Source organism: Salmo trutta, chromosome 5, assembly GCF_901001165.1.
Source record: "Salmo trutta chromosome 5, fSalTru1.1, whole genome shotgun sequence".
Lineage (NCBI taxonomy): Eukaryota > Metazoa > Chordata > Actinopteri > Salmoniformes > Salmonidae > Salmo > Salmo trutta.
The window spans coordinates 48,790,160-48,812,697 of record NC_042961.1 but is presented as its reverse complement, the minus strand read 5'-3'; the positions used below and the strand labels follow the sequence as shown (position 1 = coordinate 48,812,697).

General features: G+C 44.3%; 1 protein-coding gene across 1 annotated transcript in view; it reads left to right on the top strand.

Annotated features, from left to right (window-relative positions):
- The window catches only part of LOC115194952 (fibroblast growth factor 14-like), a 59,154-nt gene that overhangs the window by 14,497 nt on the left and 22,119 nt on the right, over positions 1-22,538 (top strand). Inside the window, exon 3 of the mRNA XM_029754860.1 lies at positions 4,997-5,100. Coding sequence (XP_029610720.1) covers positions 4,997-5,100 — 104 coding nt within the window. The remainder of the gene's footprint in view (positions 1-4,996; positions 5,101-22,538) is intronic.

Sequence of the window (22,538 nt, the reverse complement as noted above, 5' to 3'; positions counted from 1 at the left end):
GGTGCTTCTGGGGTAGCACCTTTAAGGGGGGGGTACTGTCACGTCCTGGCCAGTATATAAGGTTAATTGTTTTGTAGTTTGGTCAGGGCGTGACAGAGGGTATTTGTTTTATGTGGTTCGGGGTGGTGTGTTTGTGTAAAGGGTGTTTGATTTAGTATGTCCGGGGTTTGGTTTATGTCTAGGTAGTTCTATGTGGAGTCTAGTATGTCTGTTTCTATGTCTGGTGAATTGGTGTTGGGACTCTCAGTTGAAGGCAGGTGTTTTCTATCTGCCTTTGATTGAGAGTCTCATAAATGAGGGTGTGTTTGTGTTTGTGTTTTGTGGGTGATTGTTCTGTGTTCAGCCCTAGGCTTTGCCAGACTGTTAGTTGTTCGTTTGTTCTAGTGGTTTTGTTATTTTGTATTCAGTGGTTTTTGTAAGTGAATAAATCTAAATATGAGCATACACGTACCTGCTGCGTATTGGTCTACATTTTCAGACGACGATTTCGTTATATCGTCGGAAGACGAAGACGACAACCGTGACAAGAGAGATGGAGAGAGAAAAAGAAAGTGAGACAGAGAGAAACAGAAGAAAGAGAGACAGGGAGGGTAAGAGGTTGTGAGAATAGTTTATTGAGAGGCAGAGAAAAAAAACGGAGACTGAAAAACAGATATCCAGAGAGTAGCAGAGGAAGATGAAAAACAAGAAAGTGAGAGATTGGGGTTGAAAGGGTGGTGAAGCGGTGTCAATGGATTTGGCCTGCTTTGAAAATCTCAATCCGTCTGGACAGAGGCGGAGGAGAAATTGACTTTTGTGTGGACATCCCATCGGAAAGCCATAAGGACCAGTCAGCTTGATTCCCTGCACTTTTATCCCCTCCAATTACTGCTTCTGAAAATCGTTATTCATCTTTTCCAGTTCAGGGATTGGTCTGGTCTGACATCCTCCCTAGAGTAACTCGATCACACACATGCATGCACGCACACACACACACACACACACACACACACACACACACACACACACACACACACACACACACAGAAACTCTCTCAAAGTATTACAGTCATTAACAGCTATCTTTAGTCATCAGACAGACAAGACAAGGAAAACCTCTGAAAGGAAAAGCATCAAAACTTTGTGCACAAAGATAGAAGCACTCAAGGAAAGGAAAGGCATGCGATATATTGAAAGCATTGAAATGCACTTCTTATGCTGCAGTCGGATGAAGGGAGCGGGTGACAGAGAGAGACAGAGAGACAGAGAGAGCGAGAGAGAGACAGAGAGACATGGAGAAAGAGAGACAGAGAAAGAGAGACTTAGAGAGACAGAGAGAGAGACATAGAGAAAGAGAGACAGAGAAAGAGAGACTTAGAGAGACAGAGAGAGAGACAGAGAGCGAGAGAGACAGAGAAAGAGAGAAAGAGACAGAAGGAGACACAGTGAGGGAGAGAGAGACAGAGAGAGAGACAGAGAGAGAGACAGAGAGAGAGACAGGGAGAGAAAGAAAGAGAGAGCGAGAGACAGAGAGAGACAGAGCGAGACAGAGCGAGACAGAGAGAGACAGAGAGAGACAGAGGGTGTGTGAGGATGAGACAGGGTGAGGAATAGGGAAGTGAGATCAAGGGACAGTGTGAGAGAAGGAGAGAGAGTGAAAGAGAGAGTCAGGGAGACAGAGGACAGCAAGAGAGAAAGAAAGAAGTAAGAAAGAGCAGGGGTGCTGAGAAATGAGGATGTAGAATAAGACAGAGATAAATGAGTGTAGGTGTTTCACAGGAGGTAGAATCAAAGAGAGAGAGAAGAGAATAAACCAAGGAGGAGAGAACTAGAAAGAGGTGAGACAACACTGAAGGAATAGAGTAGGTTAAATACAGAGAGTGAGAGAGAGAGGGAGAGAGTGTAGATGGATGGTCATATAGAAAATTTGATAAAATAACAAAAAATAAAGAGGAATAGAGCGTATAGGCAGACGTTAGATGACTGGTGGTCTCTACATTATTTGATCTCTTGTGACCCCTATCCTCTTCCTCTCGATCTGTTGCTCTGATTGGTAGAGTGATGATGTCTGAGTAATCCCTTAAAGTAGCGTCATCATGGCGATGAGAGATGAGTGACAGACAGATAGGGCTTATAAACATCAGATGAGCATTACACAGTACTTCAATAACAAACAGCACCATATTCCCTATATAGTCCACTACTTTTGACCAGGGTCCACAGGAAATAGGGTGCCATTTGGGATACATAATATATGAAACTCACTGCTATAGGAATAGGAGAATGAGTATCATAGGCACTTCAAAAGTAATCAATCTTACGTCACTCAAGTAATCCGTAAATCCTGATATTAATTGATTCCTGAGTGCTCGGGTCAAACGTAGTGCACTACATGAGGGACTAGGGTGTCATTTGAGATGCAACCACCCCCCTCTCTACCACCCCTCCTACCAAATAGGAAGTAGAGAACAAGCTATACTTCCTGAAGTCCATCTACTTGTAGTCCATCTATTTGTAGTCCATCTACTTCCTGGCTGTGTGTTGAACTCTGTACATGACAGCTAATCCTGTTCTCACTGCAAGGCTCAATGCAGAACAACATCACAGCAACAAAACAACTGATGCCATCTCCACACCTTCCCTCCATTGCCCTTCCTCCCTCTCCTCCACGCCTACTCTCTATCCCTCCTGCCATCCGTCCATCCCTCCTGCTTATCAACAAGCCCACTGATGCCCTCTCCTCTCCTCCATCCCTCTCTCCCTGGTAGTTTTTCTCCTCGTTTATTTATTGTGTAGATGATCTCAAGCTCTCAAATTGACTTGCTGGGATTGATTCAGGAAAGCCACCTATCTATCTTCGCTCTCGCTTACCCTCCGTCTCTCTCTTTCTCTCTCTCTCTCTCTCTCTCTCTCCCTCTCTCCGTCTCTCACTCAAACAACTTTAATTAATTGAGCAGTCTCCCCAGAGCCACACCAAGCATCTCGAGAAAAGAAAGAGGGGAGAGCGAAAAAAGAGAAGAGGAACGGAAACAGAGAAACGGCAGGCTGACCTATTATCTACAGAGAGTGGTGTAACCTAGACGATAAGAGAGACACCGTTGATGAAGCGAGAAAGAAGGACAAACTCTCACTCACGATGACATGGAGGGGATGGAGAGGTGGGAGGGGGGGACTGACGCGCCCTCTCTTTGATGCCTGGAAGAACGGAACAGAACATAGCGAGGAGAAGGAGAAGGCAGAGGGAGAGAGAGAGAGAGAGAGTAATGGGAAAGTAGGAGATACTGTAGAGTAGGTGAAGAGACAGAGAGAGGACGTGAGCAAATGAATGGTTGGAGAAATGATTAATGATTAAAGAGATTGGAGAAAAGAGAGGGGAGGGGAGACAGAAAGAGAAATACAGGTCAGAGCAGGGTCTTGATGAGAGAGAAAGGAAGAGAGAGAGAGGATTGTGTGTGCTGCCTGTCGCAGTGGCCGAGGTTATGGGGAGGAGGGGGGTATTACATATTCAATGTGTGTGTGTGCGATAGAGAGGGTGCTCTTCTATTTGTCATCTTCTCCGTGGTCTTCGGTGACACCGTGTTCATTTGCGAAATGGCCTAGTTGAGATTCAGGGATCGATAGAACAAATAAAAGCCTGGCCTGGAGATAGAGATGGAGAGAGGCGGCGGGGGGCAGCCATGGCTGCACTCTTTCATCACCCATCCCCTCATCACTCTCTTTCTTTCAGCGAGAAAACTGTATTAGACGAAAGCGGTCAGTGGTTGATAATTGCGCATGGATTGTTTTTTTTTTATACTGGCTAATGAGTGGCTCATTTAAAGCTACTATTCCTAGCTTGTTTCTTGGGACCTTTTAGAACCTTCAAGGGCAGTGAGTGAGGGCTTTGTTTCTCACGGCAGCAGTCGCCTTAATGCTTTCAGGCATCGGTTTAAAATCTGCATGGCTCCCGCGGTGATGTGAAGTCGAGGGTTGGTTTGCGCAATATCGCTCACGTTAACCTGTTACTTGGTATATCCCCCCACACAGAGGGTACACTGGTCTCGCGTTCAAGACTCGCTGATGATGAGAGAGGACTTACTGTACACTACCAGTCAAAAGTTTGGACACACCTACTCATTCAAGGGTTTTTCTTTATTTGTACTATTTTCTACATTGTAGAATAATAGCGAAGACATCAAAACTATGAAATAGCACATACAGAATCATGTAGTAACCAAAAAAAGGTAGAGGTACCGTATCCGGCCAAATAGGTTCCGGAACGAAACCGTCCAGAACTGAGAGGTGCCAGATCCTGCCAAAATCCCAGAAGTATCCCTTCACAAAGAGAAAAAAGAAAGTGGGAAAGGAGAAAGAAAGTGTTGTTTACAGTGTTGTTAAAGATGAATTCTGCAGGTTTCACTCTGTAATGAATTCCATAGGCTTAAGGCCTTCTGTTCCCTCTCTCTCCTTCTTTCGTAATCTTTCTCTTCTTGCCCTCTCATTGCTCGCTCTCTCTATCTCTCTCACTCTCCTTTCCCCACTCTCTCGGTTTCTCTCTCTCTCTTTCTGTCTTTCTCTCCTTCTCTCTCTTTCTCCAGACTTTCCTTTTCCCCCTCTCTCTTTATCTCGCCATCTTTCCCTCTTTCCTTCTCTTTCTCTTCTCTCCTTCTCTCACTCTCCTTTCCCACCTCTCTCAGTTTCTTTATTTCTCTCTCTCTCTCCTCTCTCTCACACTTTCCTTTCCCCCTCTCTCTTTATCTCTCTCTTCCTGGTCACTCTGACCCCCAGGTGGAACAGAGAGGATTTGTTGTTCTTAAACTTCTGACTTTCTTCCTCTATTTCTTTTTTTCACTGACAGATGGAGGTAGGAATTAAACGAGAGGAGGCTGTAATTGTGTTTTTCAACCACTGAGTTCAGTTCACTGAGAATGTTTTTAGAAAGCAACAACATGTGCAGACTGCTCTAACACCTCTCTATCTCCTTCCTTCACTCTGCCCCTCCCCCTCTATATTTCCCTCCCTTGTGTCTGTTTTGCAGTGCAGTTCAACTTGATTCCTGTGGGCCTGAGGATAGTAGCCATCCAGAGCACTAAGACAGGGCTCTACATTGGGATGAACAGCGATGGATACCTCTACACCTCAGTATGGCAACCCCTCATTAATGAAGTTATGACACTATCAATACCACTTATACCGTAGTAATAACATCTCTACACGTCAGTATGGCAACCTCTTATTTACATTTTACATTTACGCCATTTAGCAGACGCTCTTATCCAGAGCGACTTACAAATTGGTGCATTCACCTTATGATATCCAGTGGAACAACCACTTTACAATAGTACATCTATATCTTTTTTTGGGGGGGGGGGGGGGTAAAGGGGGGGTTAGAAGGATTACTTTATCCTATCCCAGGTATTCCTTAAAGAGGTGGGGTTTCAGGTCTCTCAGGAAGGTGGTGATTGACTCCGCTGTCCTGGCATCGTGAGGGAGCTTGTTCCACCATTGGGGTGCCAGAGCAGCGAACAGTTTTGACTGGGCTGAGCAGGAACTGTGCTTCCGCAGAGGTAGGGAGGCGAGCAGGCCAGAGGTGGATGAACGCAGTGCCCTTCTTTGGGTGTAGGGACTGATCAGAGCCTGAAGGTACGGAGGTGCCGTTCCCCTCACAGCTCCGTAGGCAAGCACCATGGTCTTGTAGCAGATGCGAGCTTCAACTGGAAGCCAGTGGAGTGTGCGGAAGAGCGGGGTGACGTGAGAGAACTTGGGAAGGTTGAACACCAGACGGGCTGCGGCGTTCTGGATGAGTTGTAGGGGTTTAATGGCACAGGCAGGGAGCCCTGCCAACAGCGAGTTGCAGTAATCAGATGGGAGATGACAAGTGCCTGGATTAGGACCTGTGCCGCTTCCTGTGTAAGGCAGGGCCGTACTCTGCGAATGTTGTAGAGCATGAACCTACAGGATCGGGTCACCGCCTTGATGTTAGCGGAGAAAGATAGGGTGTTGTCCAGGGTCACGCCAAGGCTCTTAGCACTCTGGGAGGAGGACACATTGGAGTTGTCAACCGTGATGGCGAGATCATGGAACGGGCAGTCCTTCCCCGGGAGGAAGAGCAGCTCCGTCTTGCCGAGGTTCAGCTTGAGGTGGTGATCCGTCATCCACACTGATATGTCTGCCAGACATGCAGAGATGCGATTCGCCACCTGGTTATCAGAAGGAGGAAAGGAGAAGATTAATTGTGTGTCGTCTGCGTAGCAATGATAGGAGAGACCATGTGAGGATATGACAGAGCCAAGTGACTTGGTGTATAGTGAGAATAGGAGAGGGCCTAGAACTGAGCCCTGGGGGACACCAGTGGTGAGAGCACGTGGTGCGGAGACGGATTCTTGCCACGCCACCTGTTAGGAGCGACCTGTCAGGTAGGACGCAATCCAAGAGTGAGCCGCGCCTGAGATGCCCAACTCGGAGAGGGTGGAGAGGAGGATCTGATGGTTCACAGTATCAAAGGCAGTAGATAGGTCTAGAAGGATGAGAGCAGAGGAGAGAGAGTTAGCTTTAGCAGTGCGGAGAGCCTCCGTGACACAGAGAAGAGCAGTCTCAGTTGAATGACCAGTCTTGAAACCTGACTGATTTGGATCAAGAATGTCATTCTGAGAGAGATAACAAGAGAGCTGGCCAAGGACGGCACGCTCAAGAGTTTTGGAGAGAAAAGAAAGAAGGGATACTGGTCTGTAGTTGTTGATCGGAGGGATCAATTGTAGGTTTTTTGAGAAGGGGTGCAACTCTCGCTCTCTTGAAAACGGAAGGGACGTAGCCAGCGGTCAAGGAGGAGTTGATGAGCGAGGTGAGGTAAGGGAGAAGGTCTCCGGAAATGTTCTGGAGAAGACAGGAGGGGATAGGGTCAAGCGGGCAGGTTGTTGGGTGGCCGGCCGTCACAAGTCGCAAGCTTTCATCTGGAGAGAGAGGGGAGAAAGAGGTCAAAGCATAGGGTAGGGCAATGTGAGCAGGACCAGCGGTGTCGTTTGACTTAACAAACGAGGATCGGATGTCGTCAACCTTCTTTTCAAAATGGTTGACGAAGTCATCCGCAGAGGGGGGGGGAGGAGGATTCACGAAAGCAAAACATTAGATTATGTCAGCAGAGTACCCAGCCAGAAATAATCAGACACCCATTTTTCAAGCTAGCATATAATGTCACATAAACCCAAACCACAGCTAAATGCAGCACTAACCTTTGATGATCTTCATCAGATGACAATCCTAGGACATTATGTTATACAATACATGCATGTTTTGTTCAATCAAGTTCATATTTATATCAAAAACCAGCTTTTTACATTAGCATGTGACTAGCATGTGACTAGTATTCCCACCGAACACTTCCGGTGAATTTACTAAATTACTCATGATAAACGTTCACAAAAAACATAACAATTATTTTAAGAATTATAGATACAGAACTCCTTTATGCACTCGCTATAGCCCGGCAGTCACAGGCTAGCTATTTTGACACCCACCAAGTGTGGTACTCACCAAACTCCGATTTACTATTAGAAAAGTTTGATTACCTTTACTGTCTTCGTCAGAATGCACTCCCAGGACTTCTACTTCTAATAATCCTTCTACTTCTACTTCTAATAATCCATAGTTATATCCAAATAGCGGCGTTTTGTTCGTGCGTTCAAGACACTATCCGATGGGTAAAGAAGGGTGACGCGCCCGACGCGTTTCGTGACAAAAAAATTCAAAATATTCCATTACCGTACTTCGAAGCATGTCAACCGCAGTTTAAAATCAATTTTTATGCTATTTTTCTCGTAAAAAAGCGATAATATTCCGACCGGGAGTGGTTGTTTTCGTTCAAAGAGAGAGAAAGTAAACATGGTGTCGGCTCGGGCACGCGCCTCCAGTCTCATTGTTCTCAGATCGACCACTTACAAAATGCGCTAATGTTTTTCAGCCAGGGCCTGCAAAGCCACCATTCAGCTTTCTGGCGCCTTCTGAGAGCCTATGGGAGCGTTAGAAAATGTCACGTCATGCCAGAGATCCCCTGTTTTGTTTAGAGATGATCAAGAAGGCCATGAAATGGTCAGAGAGAGCGCTTCCTGTTTGGAATCTTCTCAGGTTTTGGCCTGCCAAATGAGTTCTGTTATACTCACAGACACCATTCAAACAGTTTTAGAAACTTTAGGGTGTTTTCTATCCAAATCAAATCAGTAGTAACCAGATTAAATCGGGTACGTTTTTTATCCGGCCGTGCAAATACTGCCCCCTAGCCCCAACAGGTTAAACCCTTTACAATGAAGATCTGTGAGGTTATTTTGATTTTTACGAATTATCTTTGAAAGACAGTGTCCTGAAAAAGGCCTGTTTCTTTTTTTGCTGAGTTTATGTGTTGTATTTCTAAATCCGAATGAGCGGTTGTTAGGGTGCTAAATATCCATATTTATGATGAGCATATTTTCCACATGTATGTACAATGGGTCCCTTCTTTGTCTCTCCCGCTCTCTTTATCTTGCCCCTCCCTTTCATTGTGTAACAAGCCATCATATCGGGTTAGTCCACTAGGGTCTTTCATTGCATTATGTTAGTAATCAATTCAACGTATACCGTGTTTGTGTTTATGTATTTCTGTGTGATTATTTAGTTAGTTAGTAAATAAATAATTAAGCCAATTTGTGTATCGCTGAATCATCATTTAGACTAGGGTTCGTGCAGATTTGAAGTCAACGACGTTCAGAATGAGACTGATACGAGGTAAAAAATGATTAATGGATGACTGGTATGATTCTGATATATTCTTGAGTTAATTCGGGAAATGGTAACTCTTTAAACAAACTTTATCCGTGGTGCCCCAAGTTTGCTAATGAGTACATTTTTACATGATTAATTTAATCGCGTAATAATTAATCATAGTTCATTGATTTGATAAAATAACCGTCATCACATTAATGATAGTCACGTCATGACACACTACTGGGTGATCTAAAAAGTCATAGTCAATCGATCAATAATATTATAATACTTTTAGCCAAAAAATATTTACATTTACAATCTGTAGAAATTATGAGAATAGAAAGGTTCAGAACATTTATGAAACGTCACAGCACAGTTAGAAAATAGAAATTCAATATGGATGGTGTTAAGAGATGGATGGGAGGGGTTGAATGGAGCTGAAGGTTGGGAATAATGACAACTAATAACAACAAGATAACTCATGTAAATCATAATGTGTCCGTAAAACGTATATTGGTTCAGAACTTTTGTGAAAGAAATAGAGGGGAGAGGTTGAGGTTAGAGGAAGGACATGAGTAAAAACAAACAAAATATAACTATTGTAAAATAGACTGTGCCCGTAAAATGTATATAGTATGTATAATCTGGAAGTAGAAGCCTAAGCGTTGTCCTTCACTAGTTTACTCCAATTAGGGGAAGAGTGGTAGGGTTAGAACGTAATAAAATAAAATATATATAAAAAAATGTGTACATACAGTACATTGTAGAATATAGTAAAGAAATATTTTTTTTTTGAAATAACACATATGGAATCATGTAGTAACAAAAAAAGTGTTAAACAAATCAAAATATATTTTATGTTTGACATTCTTCAAAGTAGCCACCCTTTGCCTTGATGACAGCTTTGCACACTTTGGCATTCTTTTGACCAGCTTCATGAGGTAGTCACCTGAAATGCATTTCAATGAACCTGTATGCCTTGTTAAAAGTAGTGGAATTTCTTTCCTTCTTAATGCGTTTGAGCCAATCAGTTGTGTTGTGACAATGTAAATCAAATCAAATCAAATTGTATTGGTCACATACACATGTTTAGCAGATGTTATTGCGGGTGTAGCAAAATGCTTGTGTTTCTGCTTCCAACAGTGCAGTAATATCTACCAAGTAATATCTAACAATTTCACAACAGTACACACCAATCTAAAGTAAAGGAATGGAATAAAAAATACAGTAGAATAGAATAGAATACAGTATATACTAATGAGATGAGTAATGCTAAATATGTAAACATTATTAAAGTGACTAGTGTTCCATTATTAAAGTCGCAAGTGATTTCAAGTCTATGTATATAGGGCAGCGGCCTCTAAGGTGCTAGTGATGGCTATTTAACAGTCTGATGGCCTTGAGATAGAAGCTGTTTTTCAGTCTCTCTGTCCCAGCTTTAATGTGCCTGTACTGACCTCAGCTTCTGCATGATAGTGGGGTGAACAGGCAGTGGTTTGGGTGGTTGTTGTCCTTGATAATCTTTTTGGCCTTCCTGTGACATCGGGTGCTGTAGGTGTCCTGGAGGGCAGGTAGTTTGCCCCCGGTGATGCGTTGGGCAGACCGCGCCACCCTCTGGAGAGCCCTGTGGTTGCAGGTGGTGCAGTTGCTGTACCAGGCGGTGATATAGTCCGACAGGATGCTCTCAATTGTGCATCTGTAAAAGTTTGTGAGTGTTTTAGGTGCCAAGCCAAATTTCTTCAGACTCCTGAGGTTGAAGAGGAGCTGTTGCGCCTTCTTCACCACACTGTCTGTGTGGGTGGACAATTTCAGTTTGTCAGTGATATGTACGCTGAGGAACTTGAAGCTTTCCAACTTCTCCACTGCTGTCCCGTTGATGTGTATAGGGGGGTGCTCCTTCTGCTGTTTCCTGAAGTCCACGATCAGCTCCTTTGTTTTGTTGACGTTGAGTGAGAGGTTATTTTCCTGGCACCAAACTCCCAGGGGCCCTCACCTCCTCCCTGTAGGCCGTCTCGTGATGGTTGGTAATCAGGCCTACTACTGTTGTGTTGTCTGCAAACTTGATGACTGAGTTGGAGGCCACGCAGTCATGGGTGAACAGGGAGTACTGGAGGGGCTGAACAAGCATTCTTGTGGGGTCCCTGTATTGAGGATCAGCGCAGTGGAGGTGTTGTTTCCTACCTTCACCACCTGAGGGCGGCCCGTCAGGAAGTCCAGGACCCAGTTGGACAGGGCGGGGTTCAGACCCAGGGCCCCGAGTTTAATGATGAGCTTGGAGGGTACTATGGTGTTGAAGGCTGAGCTGTAGTCAATGAACAGCATTCTTATAGAGGTATTTTTTTGTCCAGATGGGATAAGGCAGTGTGCAGTGCGATGGCGATTGCCTCGTCCGTGGATCTATTGGGGCGTGTCAGGTAAGGTAGAGAAGATATGATCCTTGACTAGTCTCTCAAAGCACTTCATGATGACAGAAGTGAGTGCTACAGGCAATAGTCATTTAGTTCAGTTACCTTTCCTTTCTTGGGTACAGGAACAATGGTGGACATCTTGAAGCATGTGGGGAGAGCAGACTGGGATAGGGAGCAATTGAATATGTCCGTAAACACTCCAGCCAGTTGGTCTGCACATGCTCTGAGGACGCGGCTATGGATGCTGTCTGGGCCGGCAACCTTGCGAGGGTTAACACGCTTAAATGTCTCGCTCATGTCGGCCACGGAGAAGAAGAGCCCACAGTCCTTGGTAGCTGGCCACGTCGATTGCACTGTGCTATCCTCAAAGCGGGCGAAAAAGGTGTTTAGCTTATCCGGAAGCAAGACGATGGTGTCCGCGACGTGGCTGGTTTTCTCTTTGTACTCTGTGATTGTCTGTAGACCCTGCTACGTACGTCTCGTGTCTGAGCCGTTGAATTGCAACTCCACTTTGTCTCTGTACTGATGTTTTGCTTGTTTGCTTGCCTTACGGAGGGAATAACTACCCTGTTTGTATTCGGCCATATTTCCAGTCACCTTGGTTAAATGTGGTGGTTCGCGCTTTCAGTTTTGCGTGAATGCTGCCATCTATCCACAGTTTCTGGTTTGGATAGGTTTAAATAGTCACAAGGGTACATCTCCTATATATTTCCTGATAAACTCAGTCATCGTATCTGTGTATTCATTGATATTATTCTCAGAGGCTACCCGGAACATATCCCAGTCCGTAGCATGGATACTTCCTGTTTGAGTTCCTGCCTATAGGCAGGGAGGAGCAAAACGGAGTCGTGATCAGATTTGCCGAAGGGAGGGCGGGGAATGCCTTCTAGGCATTTCGAAAAGCTGAGTAGCAGTGGTCCAATGTTTTCTCAGAGCGGGTGCTACAGTCAATGTGTTGGTAGAACTTTGGTAGCATTTTCCTCAGATTGGCTTTGTTAAAATCCCCAGCTACAATAAATGCGTCCTCAGGATATGTGGCTCCATTTGCATAGAGTCCAGTGTAGTTCTTCATGGGCCGTGGTGGTTTCGGCTTGAGGGGGAACATACACGTCTGTAACTATAACCGAAGAGAAGTCTCTTGGGAGGTAATACGGTCGGCATTTGATTGTGAGGTATTCTAGGTCAGGTGAACAAAAGTACTTGAATTTCTGTATGTTATCACAATCACACCATGAGTAGTTAATCATGAAACATACACCCCTGCCCTTCTTCTTCCCGGAGAGATATTTATTCCTGTCTGCGCGATGAACTGAGAACCCAACTGGCTGTATAGACTCAGACAGTATATCCCGAGATAGCCTTGTTTCTGTGAAACAGAGTATGTCACAATCCCTGATATGTCTCTCAAAGGAGATGCTCACCCTGAGCTCGTCAACTTTATTATCCAGAGACTGAACAGTAGCAAGTAATAATATACTTGGAAGCGGTGGATGGTGTGCATGCCTCCTGAGTCGGACTAGGAGTCAGCCTCTGGAATCAGTTCAATTGCCCTGGGGGGTACGAATAACGGATCCAATTTGGGAAAGTTGTATTCCTGGTGCTAATGTTGGTAATGCTAGTGAGTTACCGCTGCTCTGATATCCAAAAGTTCTTTCCTGTTGTATTAAATAACACAAAAAAAATTCTGGGCTAATAATGTAACAAATAACACATTAAAAAAACTAAGTACAAAGTTGCTAAGTAGCTAGAAGCACGGCTGCCCTATCTGTCTGCGCCATCTTGATAGCCCTATTTGGTAAAAGACCAAGTCCATATTATGGCAAGAACAGCTCAAATAAGCAAAGAGAAATTACAGCCCATCATTATTTTAAGACATGAAGGTAAGTCAATCTGGAAAATTTCAGTGTAATCGCAAAACCATAAAGCGCTATGATGAAACTGGCTCTCATGAGGACCACCACAGGAAAGGAAGACCCAGAGTAACCTCTGCTCCAGAGGTTAACTTCATTAGAGTTAACTGCACCTCAGATTGCAACCAAAATAAATGCTTTGCAGAGTTCAAGTAACAGACACATCTCAACATCAAGTGTTCAGAGGAGACTGTGTGAATCAGGCCTTCATGGTCGAATTGCTGCAAAGAAACCACTACTAAAGGACACCAATAAGAAGAAGAGACTTGCTTGGGCCAAGTAACACGAGCAATAGACATTTGCAGATGGAAATCTGTCCTATGGTCTGATGAGTCCAAATTAGAGATTTTTGGTTCCAACCATCATGTAGTAACCAATCAAGTGTTCAACAAATCAACATATATTTTAGATTTTAGATTCTTCAAAGTATCCACCCTTTGCCTTGATGACAGCTTTGCAAACTTTTGGCATTTTCTCAACCAGCTTCAACTGGAATGCTTTTCCAACAGTCTTGAAGGAGTTCCCACATATGCTAAGCACTTGTTGGCTGATTTTCCTTCACTCTGCAATCCAACTCATCTCAATTGGGTTGAGGTCGGGTGATTGTGGAGGCCAGGCCATCTGATGCAGCACTCCATCAAACTCTTTCTTGGTCAAATAGCCCTTACACAGCCTGGGTTTTGGGTCATTGTCCTGTTGAAAAACAAACGATAGTCCCACTAAGCGCAAACCAGATGCTGTGGTAGCCATGCTGTGAGACGCAGAGTAGGTGAACGGATGATCTCCGCATGTGTGGTTCCCACCATGAAGCATGGAGGTGCGATGGTGTGGGGTTGCTTTGCTGCTGACACTATCAGTGATTTATTTCAAATTCACAATTAACCAGCATGGCTACCACAGCATCTGGTTTGCTTTTGACTGGTACTGTATATGTATTCCAGACTCTGACATTGCTCGTTTCGAAATGTTGTGATTTCTTTCTTTTTATTTTGGGGATTTGTGTGTATTGTTTTGTATCGTTAGGTATTACTGCAATGTTGGAGCTAGAAACATAAGCATTTTGCTACATCTTCGATAACATCGGCAAAATATGTGTACGCGACCAATAAAATTTGATTAGATTTGCATTCAACCGTGTCAGTCAGTACGCCTAACAAAGTAACAACACTTGGCTATAACATGTATCTCCCATTGTTTAATGCACTATCTATCATGATATCAGATCCACAGAGATAATATACTTTCAATAATGCAGTACCTGATCAGAGAAAGAAAATTCAGGTACTGCATAATTGAAAGTCTATTATGTCTGTGGATCTCATCATGTTGAACAGTCAAAGATACGGTATTCAGTGCCACTACCAATCTGACATAGTCTAATGCACAGTACTGCATGCATCCCAAATGGCACCCTATTGCCTATCAAGTGCACTATATATGGAATAGGGTGCCATTTGGGACGCATGCACATTGTACTGGTATACAACTCTCTTAGAAGGGGTATTTCACCTTGATGTGGGAGAGAGAGAGTGGTGAGGTAGACGGAGAGAAAGTAGAGCAGCTAGTCTGCTGTGTAGTTCTGTTTAAGGTAGCTCTGCACGTTCACTTCGAAGTCGACATTCTGCCTGCAGGACCTGGGGTATAGAGAGGAATGGCGTGGCATGAAGTTTTTAAACACCGGCTTTCCGATGTGTCAATCTGCACACACACACTTTGATACACAATTACATACACACATGAATGGAGGTATGAAAGAAACACACATGCACGCATGTACGAACGCACGTACGCACACACACACAAACACACACACACACAGAGAGAGAAAGAGAGAGAGAGACAGAGAGAGAGACAGAGAGAGAGACAGAGAGAGAGAGAGAGACAGAGAGAGAGACAGAGAGAGCGAGTGAGAGCAAGCGCAGCTGTAGAGGATATACTTACACAGGCATTCTCCAGACAGAAGAAAGGTGACCCATTTTCGCAGGGGGAATGAACCACAGAAGACAGCGAGAGAGAAGAAAAGGTCATAGAGAAAATCCCTTTGAGCAGCCTGGTCTCATAGACCAGACGTAACACTATACATGTAAATCTGGGACACTCAAACTAGCATGATTTGTTACATTTGGTATGGTTACATAAGACAGAAAAAGTGACTTAAGGCGAATATGAACAGAGGGTGATTGGTCAGGGTGTATCGGTATTTGGTGTTTATTAGGATTCCCATTAGCTGCTGCAAAAGCATCAGCTACCCTTCCTGGGGTTCACATGAAAGGTGGGCGCATAACCCAAATGTCTAGTAACCCAAAGGTTGCATGTTTGAATCTCATAACAGACAACATTTTAGCTAATTAGCAACTACTTATTACTTTTTAGCTTCTTTGCAACTACTTAACATGTTAGCGGACGCTAACCTTAACCCTAACCACAACCCCTAACTCATAGCCTAGCTAACATTAGCCACCTAGCTAATGTTAGTGTTAGCCACCTAGCTAATGTTAGCCACAAACAAATTGGAATTTGTAACACATTATACTATTGAAAATTGGTACTAATTGCAATTTATAACATATCATACGAATTGTAATTTGTTACACATCATACAAAATGGATTATCGACATCCACAAATGAATACATACCATACGAAATGTAACATATCATACTAATTGGAGTGTCCCAGTTTACTATCATATGTCTACTCCTAAACGGGTACTCAGTAGCCCAGAGACTGCCACACAGCTCCCCAGTACTGCCGCACAGAAGAAATATAATTCCATGGAGAGAGAAGCACAAAACTGAAACTTCAACTTTCTAGAGTTTTCCCTGTAAGTTAACACTATCTCTTTATCTCTTTACTGTGGCAATTATGATCGAATCAATGCAATATTAGCCACTTTCAATGCGACCTACCAAAGCAAAACAAACTATGCAAGAGATTTTGTTGTAGGCAGAACACATCTTAGTAGGATTCTATTGCACATAACGCGGCGGTACTCTACACAGACCGGTGCGGCGTGACCAATCAGAGCTGCAGTTGGCCTATATGTAAATAGACCATTGCCATATATAGATCTGTGCCATTTACTTTGAACTGGACTGTGTTTACAGCTGTGTTCCTGAGTAGATGTGCTTGTTTTGAGATCAAAGCAAAAGCTGCATGTAGCCACGTGTGCACATTTAGTTCATATCCTTTGCTTGTTAGTGAGTTATTAGCCCAGTTATAGATCATTTGTAGTCAGTAAAAGGGAGTGATTACTTCCTACAAGAGCACAAAACGTGTACATTTCTAGACATCTTTGAAAAGAGAGTCAGGTAAAGAGATATTTTTTGTCTTAAAGGGGCAGTGTTGTATTTTGAGACAGGCTTGAATTAGCTTAGTAGCCAATAAGCAGAGGGTAGCATAAATTGTCTGATTCTATGGAGTAATGGTATGGGAAAAATAATGCATTTTATTTTGTAAAGTGGTTTCTTCCATCAAACAACACATTTTCAGTCACCTGTGGATTAACAGGTTAATGTCAAGCCCCGCATGTTTTTTAAAAATGTCTCATGGAATGTAGGCCTACATTGAACACCACACATTGGCTGCTACTGTAGGCTCAATGAAAGAACAGCTATTTCCATGTTAAAATGTTATCGGATGCATTTTCTCCATTGTTTTAGATGGTAGTCCACTCTGGTAGGCCTACATTATGATCAAATAGCCACAGTAGCCTACTTGGCCACTTAAAACTGTAACTTAAAGCGGGTACAGCCTGTGTTCACAGTAAATGCACACTGGAAGTTGCACAGAATTTTCACAACATTCAAGTTTGCACTCAGCAGACCTGAAATTTGCTCAGTGCCAAACAAATGTGAGGGAACATTGCCCCGAGACCAGGTGGCTTTGAGACGGAGCTATTTCTTATTTATTTTCATTTTTTTCTCATTTTTTTCTTCCTTTTTCACGGTGTGAAGAAAGGCTCACCGAGTGATTCAGAGGACAGTGTCCAGAAATAGAGGCACTGGACATTCTCACTGAAAGCATCAGAGCGATGGGGGGAGGGGGGGGGGGGGGGGGTAATGGTAGGAACTATAGTGCTTGAGAGATGGAGGGAGAGAGAGAGAGTTGGTCATAGAGAGAAATTGATAAAATAATAAGAGAGAGAGAGAGAGAACAAGGTAAGGTTGGCGACTATAGTGTTTTAGCACCTCTTACATAATCCAAAACAACACTAGAGGGAGAGGAGAGAGGGGGACAGCAGAATTTTAAGAAGAGAAATTGCAGAAATGGGCAGGGTTTATGACTGTGGGTATAGAAGCCATTGACGACCAAGGTACTGTCACCTCCGTGACCAGGTTGGCACGGCAACAATAAGATGTCAAACCCAGTTGATATGAAGCCCTGTCTGTCTTAAGGCTGCCATAATACTATTATAAACATGGCATGCATATCACTAGAAAACTGCTAATGTTGCCAAGTATTAAATAGCTCAATAGTGCATAGAGCAATACATAATGTCAAAGAGCAGTTTGCTCCCACAATCTCAGTTTGAATGGACAACTCACCTTGCCTGTGGGAGAGCAGTACTGCAATGTCTTACATCAGAAAGGTGTACAGGTTCAAAGTGAGTGTGTAAGACTTTGATATCCCTACTGTAACTTTGACACATCACCGACACTGGTGCAGAGGAATAGATTACTAGAGGGTAGACCAACAGTAGCAAACTATTCCGCACGGCTCTCACATGCTCTGGCAGCATATTGATGTGCATTACGTCATTCATATACTGATCAATACTGAATGTGTAGGGAATGTGTTTGTGTGCTTGTATGGTTTTAAAGAGTGCATGTTTGCATACCGGGTGTGTGTACAAGATACATTATATATACAAAAGTATGTGGACACTCCTTAAAACTAGTGGATTCGGCTAGCCACACCCGTTGCTGACAGGTGTATAAAATAGAGCACACAGCCATGCAATCTCCATAGACAAACATATAATGGCCTTACTGAAGAGCTCAGTGACTTTCAACGTGTCACCGTCATAGGATGCCAACTTTCCATCATGTCAGTTCTTAAAATTTCTGTCCTGCTAGAGCTGCCCCAATCAACTGTAGTGCTGTTATTGTGAAGTGGAAACGTCTAGGAGCAACAACTGCTCAGCCGCGAACTAGTAGGCCACACAACCTCAAAGAACAGGACCGCCAAGTGCTGAGGCTAAAAATCGTCTGTCCTCGGCTGCAACACTCATTATCCAAACTGCCTCTGGAAGCAACGTCAGCACAAGAACTGTTAGTTGGGAGATTCATGAAATGGGTTTCCATGGCCAAGCAGGCGCACACAAGCATAAGATCACCATGCACAATGCCAAGCGTCGGCTGGAGTGGTGCAAAGCTCGCTGCCATTGGACTCTGGAGCAGTGGAAACGCATTCTCTGGAGTGATGAATCATGCTTCACCATCTGACAGACGAACCGGTGTTTGACGGATGCCAGGAGAAAGCTACCTATGTTCTGCCTGCTCCCGCTCTTCCCCCTTGGCACTCAAGGGCGCCAGGCTCCCCAGCATTGCGCACTCCTGCCATCATCATTACGCACACCTGCCTTCCCTCCTTCACGCGCATCAGCGATTACTGGACTCACCTGGACTCAATCACCTCTGGTGTGTGTGTGTACCAGAACTACCCCCCCCCCCCCCCCCCCACACCAACACAAACATACACACTTCCTTTCTGGACCAGTAGTCTCTCAGTATTAATCATTAATGTGTCTCTGTGGCAGACAAAGCCCCAACACATTGTCATTGTGTTCTCCTCTGAGGCCACACAGACACACACACACACACAGTCTTATATAACTCATTTCTAATTTTGTGGGGACACACAATTCAGTCCCATTCAAAATCCTATTTCCTCTAACCCTTACCCTGACCCTAACCTTAATCCTAACCCCCCTAAACCTAACCCTAGCTCCTAACCCTAACCGTAAAACTAATTCCAACCTTAACCCTAAATCCCCTAGAAATAGCATTTGACCTTGTGGGGATGAACAAAATATCCCCAGTTGGTCAAAATGTTGTTTGTTTACTATTTTTGTATATTTAAACACTTCCACACATCCACACACACATACACTCCACTCTTGTCTCAATTAGCCAGAGAACACACTCTCTCTGCCAGAGTCCCAGGATATGTGGATGTAAATAAGATTATAATTGAAAGAAGAAAGCTTTGTGTTATTTAGAGCTTTGTGTTATTTAGAGCTTTGTGTTATTTATGTGTACAGTCTCTCTCAGCGGATCAGGGAGAAGCTAAATCATTCCACTTCAGATCTACTGCTGGTATTTCAGGATCACTCAACTAGCACTTGTCTTTTTGCTCTTTACACTCACAGAGAGAGAGAGAGAGAGAGAGAGAGAGAGAGAGAGAGAGAGAGAGAGAGAGAGAGAGAGAGAGAGAGAGAGAGAGAGAGAGAGAGAGAGAGAGAGAGAGAGAGAGAGAGAGGAGAGAGAGAGAGAGAGAGAGAGAGAGAGAGAGAGAGAGAGAGAGAGAGAGAGAGAGAGAGAGAGAGAGAGAGAGAGAGAGAGAGAGAGAGAGAGAGAGAGAGAGAGAGAGAGAGAGAGAGAGAGAGAGAGAATAGGTTCAGCCCAGTCAATGTGAAGAAACAAAAGTACTGTCTTTTAAAAAGTTACAGTGTAAGAAATCACAGTGGATCACCTTACTTTTAAGAACCGCAAACACTTTCACAAGGACACAAGACAAACAACGTCGCAGAATGTGTGGCGAATTCAGAACTTCACAAAATCACTGAAGTGAAGTGAAAGATTGAATCCTTGTCTTGTAGCCTTAAAGGGTAGGTAGCAAAAACATAACCACATGTAACATATGGATTTGAATTAGTAAACCTATCAAAAGTCCCAATCCAAAGTAACATCTCACTTTTGTATTTTTCGAGTTATTACATAAAACTGATCAGAACAAATCAATTCTGGGGGAGGGGCGACGTGTCATAAAGAGGACCTGGCCAGCCAGCCTATTTCCTGCAACGTAAACTCAAAGAAATATCTTAAAATGTATAACTTCAAATTAAATAAAATTGTGTGCAATCATGACTACCCATTTTCAATAAAAATTTCAGTCAACTTACAAGCAAATACATTATGAATTTATGGTTATAAATCAGCTTGCAAGGTTGCTAGCCAACAAGCCTGCTAATGTTAGCCCTACAAGCCTGCTACATTAGTACTGCAAGAGTCAGCCAGTGTCTATCAACACGTAGCTAGCTAATTTACAGCTTTAATAGCGAATTGAGCCACATTAAAGTAAACCACATTTTTGGAAATACATAACGCCATCTGACCAGTTAGTGATCAAAGAATGTTATAGATTGTTATAGCTATGCAGTTATCTAGCCAGCCAGCTAACGTTAGCCACGGTCGGCTTAAGCAGCAAGCCAGAACAACACCCTCGCCAGCAGATCAAAAGCAAAGAGAGAGCAGAGTCTTACAGATGAACGACTGGGGTCCATCTGATAAAAGAGTGGAGGCTGAGTTATCAAGGCGAGGGCAGGTGAGAGAGGCGCTTCAGAGGGAAAGGCCGTAGCTATAGCTAGCCTGCGAACAAGCAGGGGGAGGAGGGAGCACCGGGCTGAGGGAGAGTCAGGGAGTGTAATCCAATAGCGATATAGCGAGGAAAATCCAAAGTAGATCATCCAGAAGCGGCAGACGGTACAGGGGACGAGTGGAACAGTCAACATAACCGCCAACGCTCGGCCTGGAACGTAAATACACGCTAGCATGGCTAGTGGCAAACGTTAGCCAGCTTGAGCTAGCATACGAACTAGGAAGCACGGAGTATGTTCTCTGAATGACGTTAAAATAGTGCATTGTGGGTAGTTCCGAAGATATCTGAAAATAAGTTACGAAATATTTAAAACCCTCAAACATAATTATTTATTGAGTTATAGGTAACCAGATCGTGACTACAACTAAGTTAATGTCTTTGACAACACTGTGTTGTTACTATGGTGTGGGTGTACGTGTGTGTGTGGGTTTGTGTCCGAATGTGCCTGCCTGCCTGCCTGCCTCCCTGTATGTTTGGATATTGCTGAGTGAATATCCCTCTGTGCATAGCATGCCGTTAGAGAGAGTGAGAGAGTGTGTGTGTGTATGTGTGTTTGTTTGTGAGTGTGTGTGCATGTGTGCATGCATCTGTGTGTGTCTGTGTGTGTGTGTGTGTGTATGCCTGGGGGCATGGTATAGTACAGGACTGGTTCACTTGGGGCAGGTTGTGAGTGGCAGCATAACAAACAGCTGTACCAAACAGCCATATCATTGTGTCTGTCTGAGCAGAGAAGGAGGGATGGCTTGACAGGGGACCAGCCCCCCCCCCCCCCACACACACACACACACTCACTTCCTGTAGGGAGACAACTCCTTGCGGCATATAAATTGTGTGTGTGCATGCATCTGTGTGTGCGAAGATACACTGACTACTGCCTGTAGGGAGAAGAAAGTGCTCTGCAGCTCTCTCCTCTCTCTCCATCTCTCCTTATCTCTTCTCTCTCCCTTTTCTTGCTTGTCATTCCTTTTCACTCCCTGTCCAGCCGTCTATATCCGTCGTGCTAGCTGCCTTTCTCTCCTCCTCAGAATTGTGGTTTGCCTCTCGTTTCTCTTTTTTATTTCTTCCTACCATCTCTCGTTTGTCTTTGTATGTTCCTCATTTACAGTCCTTGACCTCCCTTCAGCCTGTCTTCGTGTGTTCCTCATTTACTGTCCTCGACCCCCCTTCAGCCTGTCTTCATATGTTTCTCATGTATTGTCCTTGACCTCCCTTCAGCCTGTCTTCATATGTTCCTCATTTACTGTCCTTGACCTCCCTTCAACCTGTCTTCATATGTTCCTCATTTACTGTCCTTGACCTCCCTTCAGCCTGTCTTCGTAAGTTCATCATTTATTGTCCTTGACCTTCCTGCGTGACCCTCTCCTATTCTCTCTTTCCCACTCTCTCTCACAACAAGCTCTCACAGTCTCACTATAGAATTAGTCGTTCACCTCTCTCCCTCATTCCCCTCTCTCCTTACTCTATCCCCACACCTATCTCCCTCATTCCCCTCTCTCCTTACTCTATCCCCACACCTATCTCCCTCATTCCTCTCTCTCCCTACTCTATCCCCACACCTCTCTCCCTCATTCCTCTCTCTCCCTACTCTATCCCCCCACCTCTCTCCCTCCCGTTATCCCCCCTACTCTCTCCTCTACCATCCCTCCTCTCTCCCTTTCCAATAAAGGAGGGGCCGTGCGGTGCGGCCGATGGCCATGCCTAGCCCCAGCTCCTCGAGGAGCAGTAGGGACTAGAGAGAGGCTAATGATGGAGGGAAACTCCTTGTCACTGGTCTATTGTCTGAGGTGCTGCCTGCCTGCCTGGTGCCTGGGCTCAGCTACAGCTAACTCTGGGGTAACATGTGGAAATTGCTTTTTAATACAAAATAGTGCTCAGCCGGGTCTGGCCCACTTTATTAACTGTGTTCTGGAGAAACCCTCCTGGGCTGA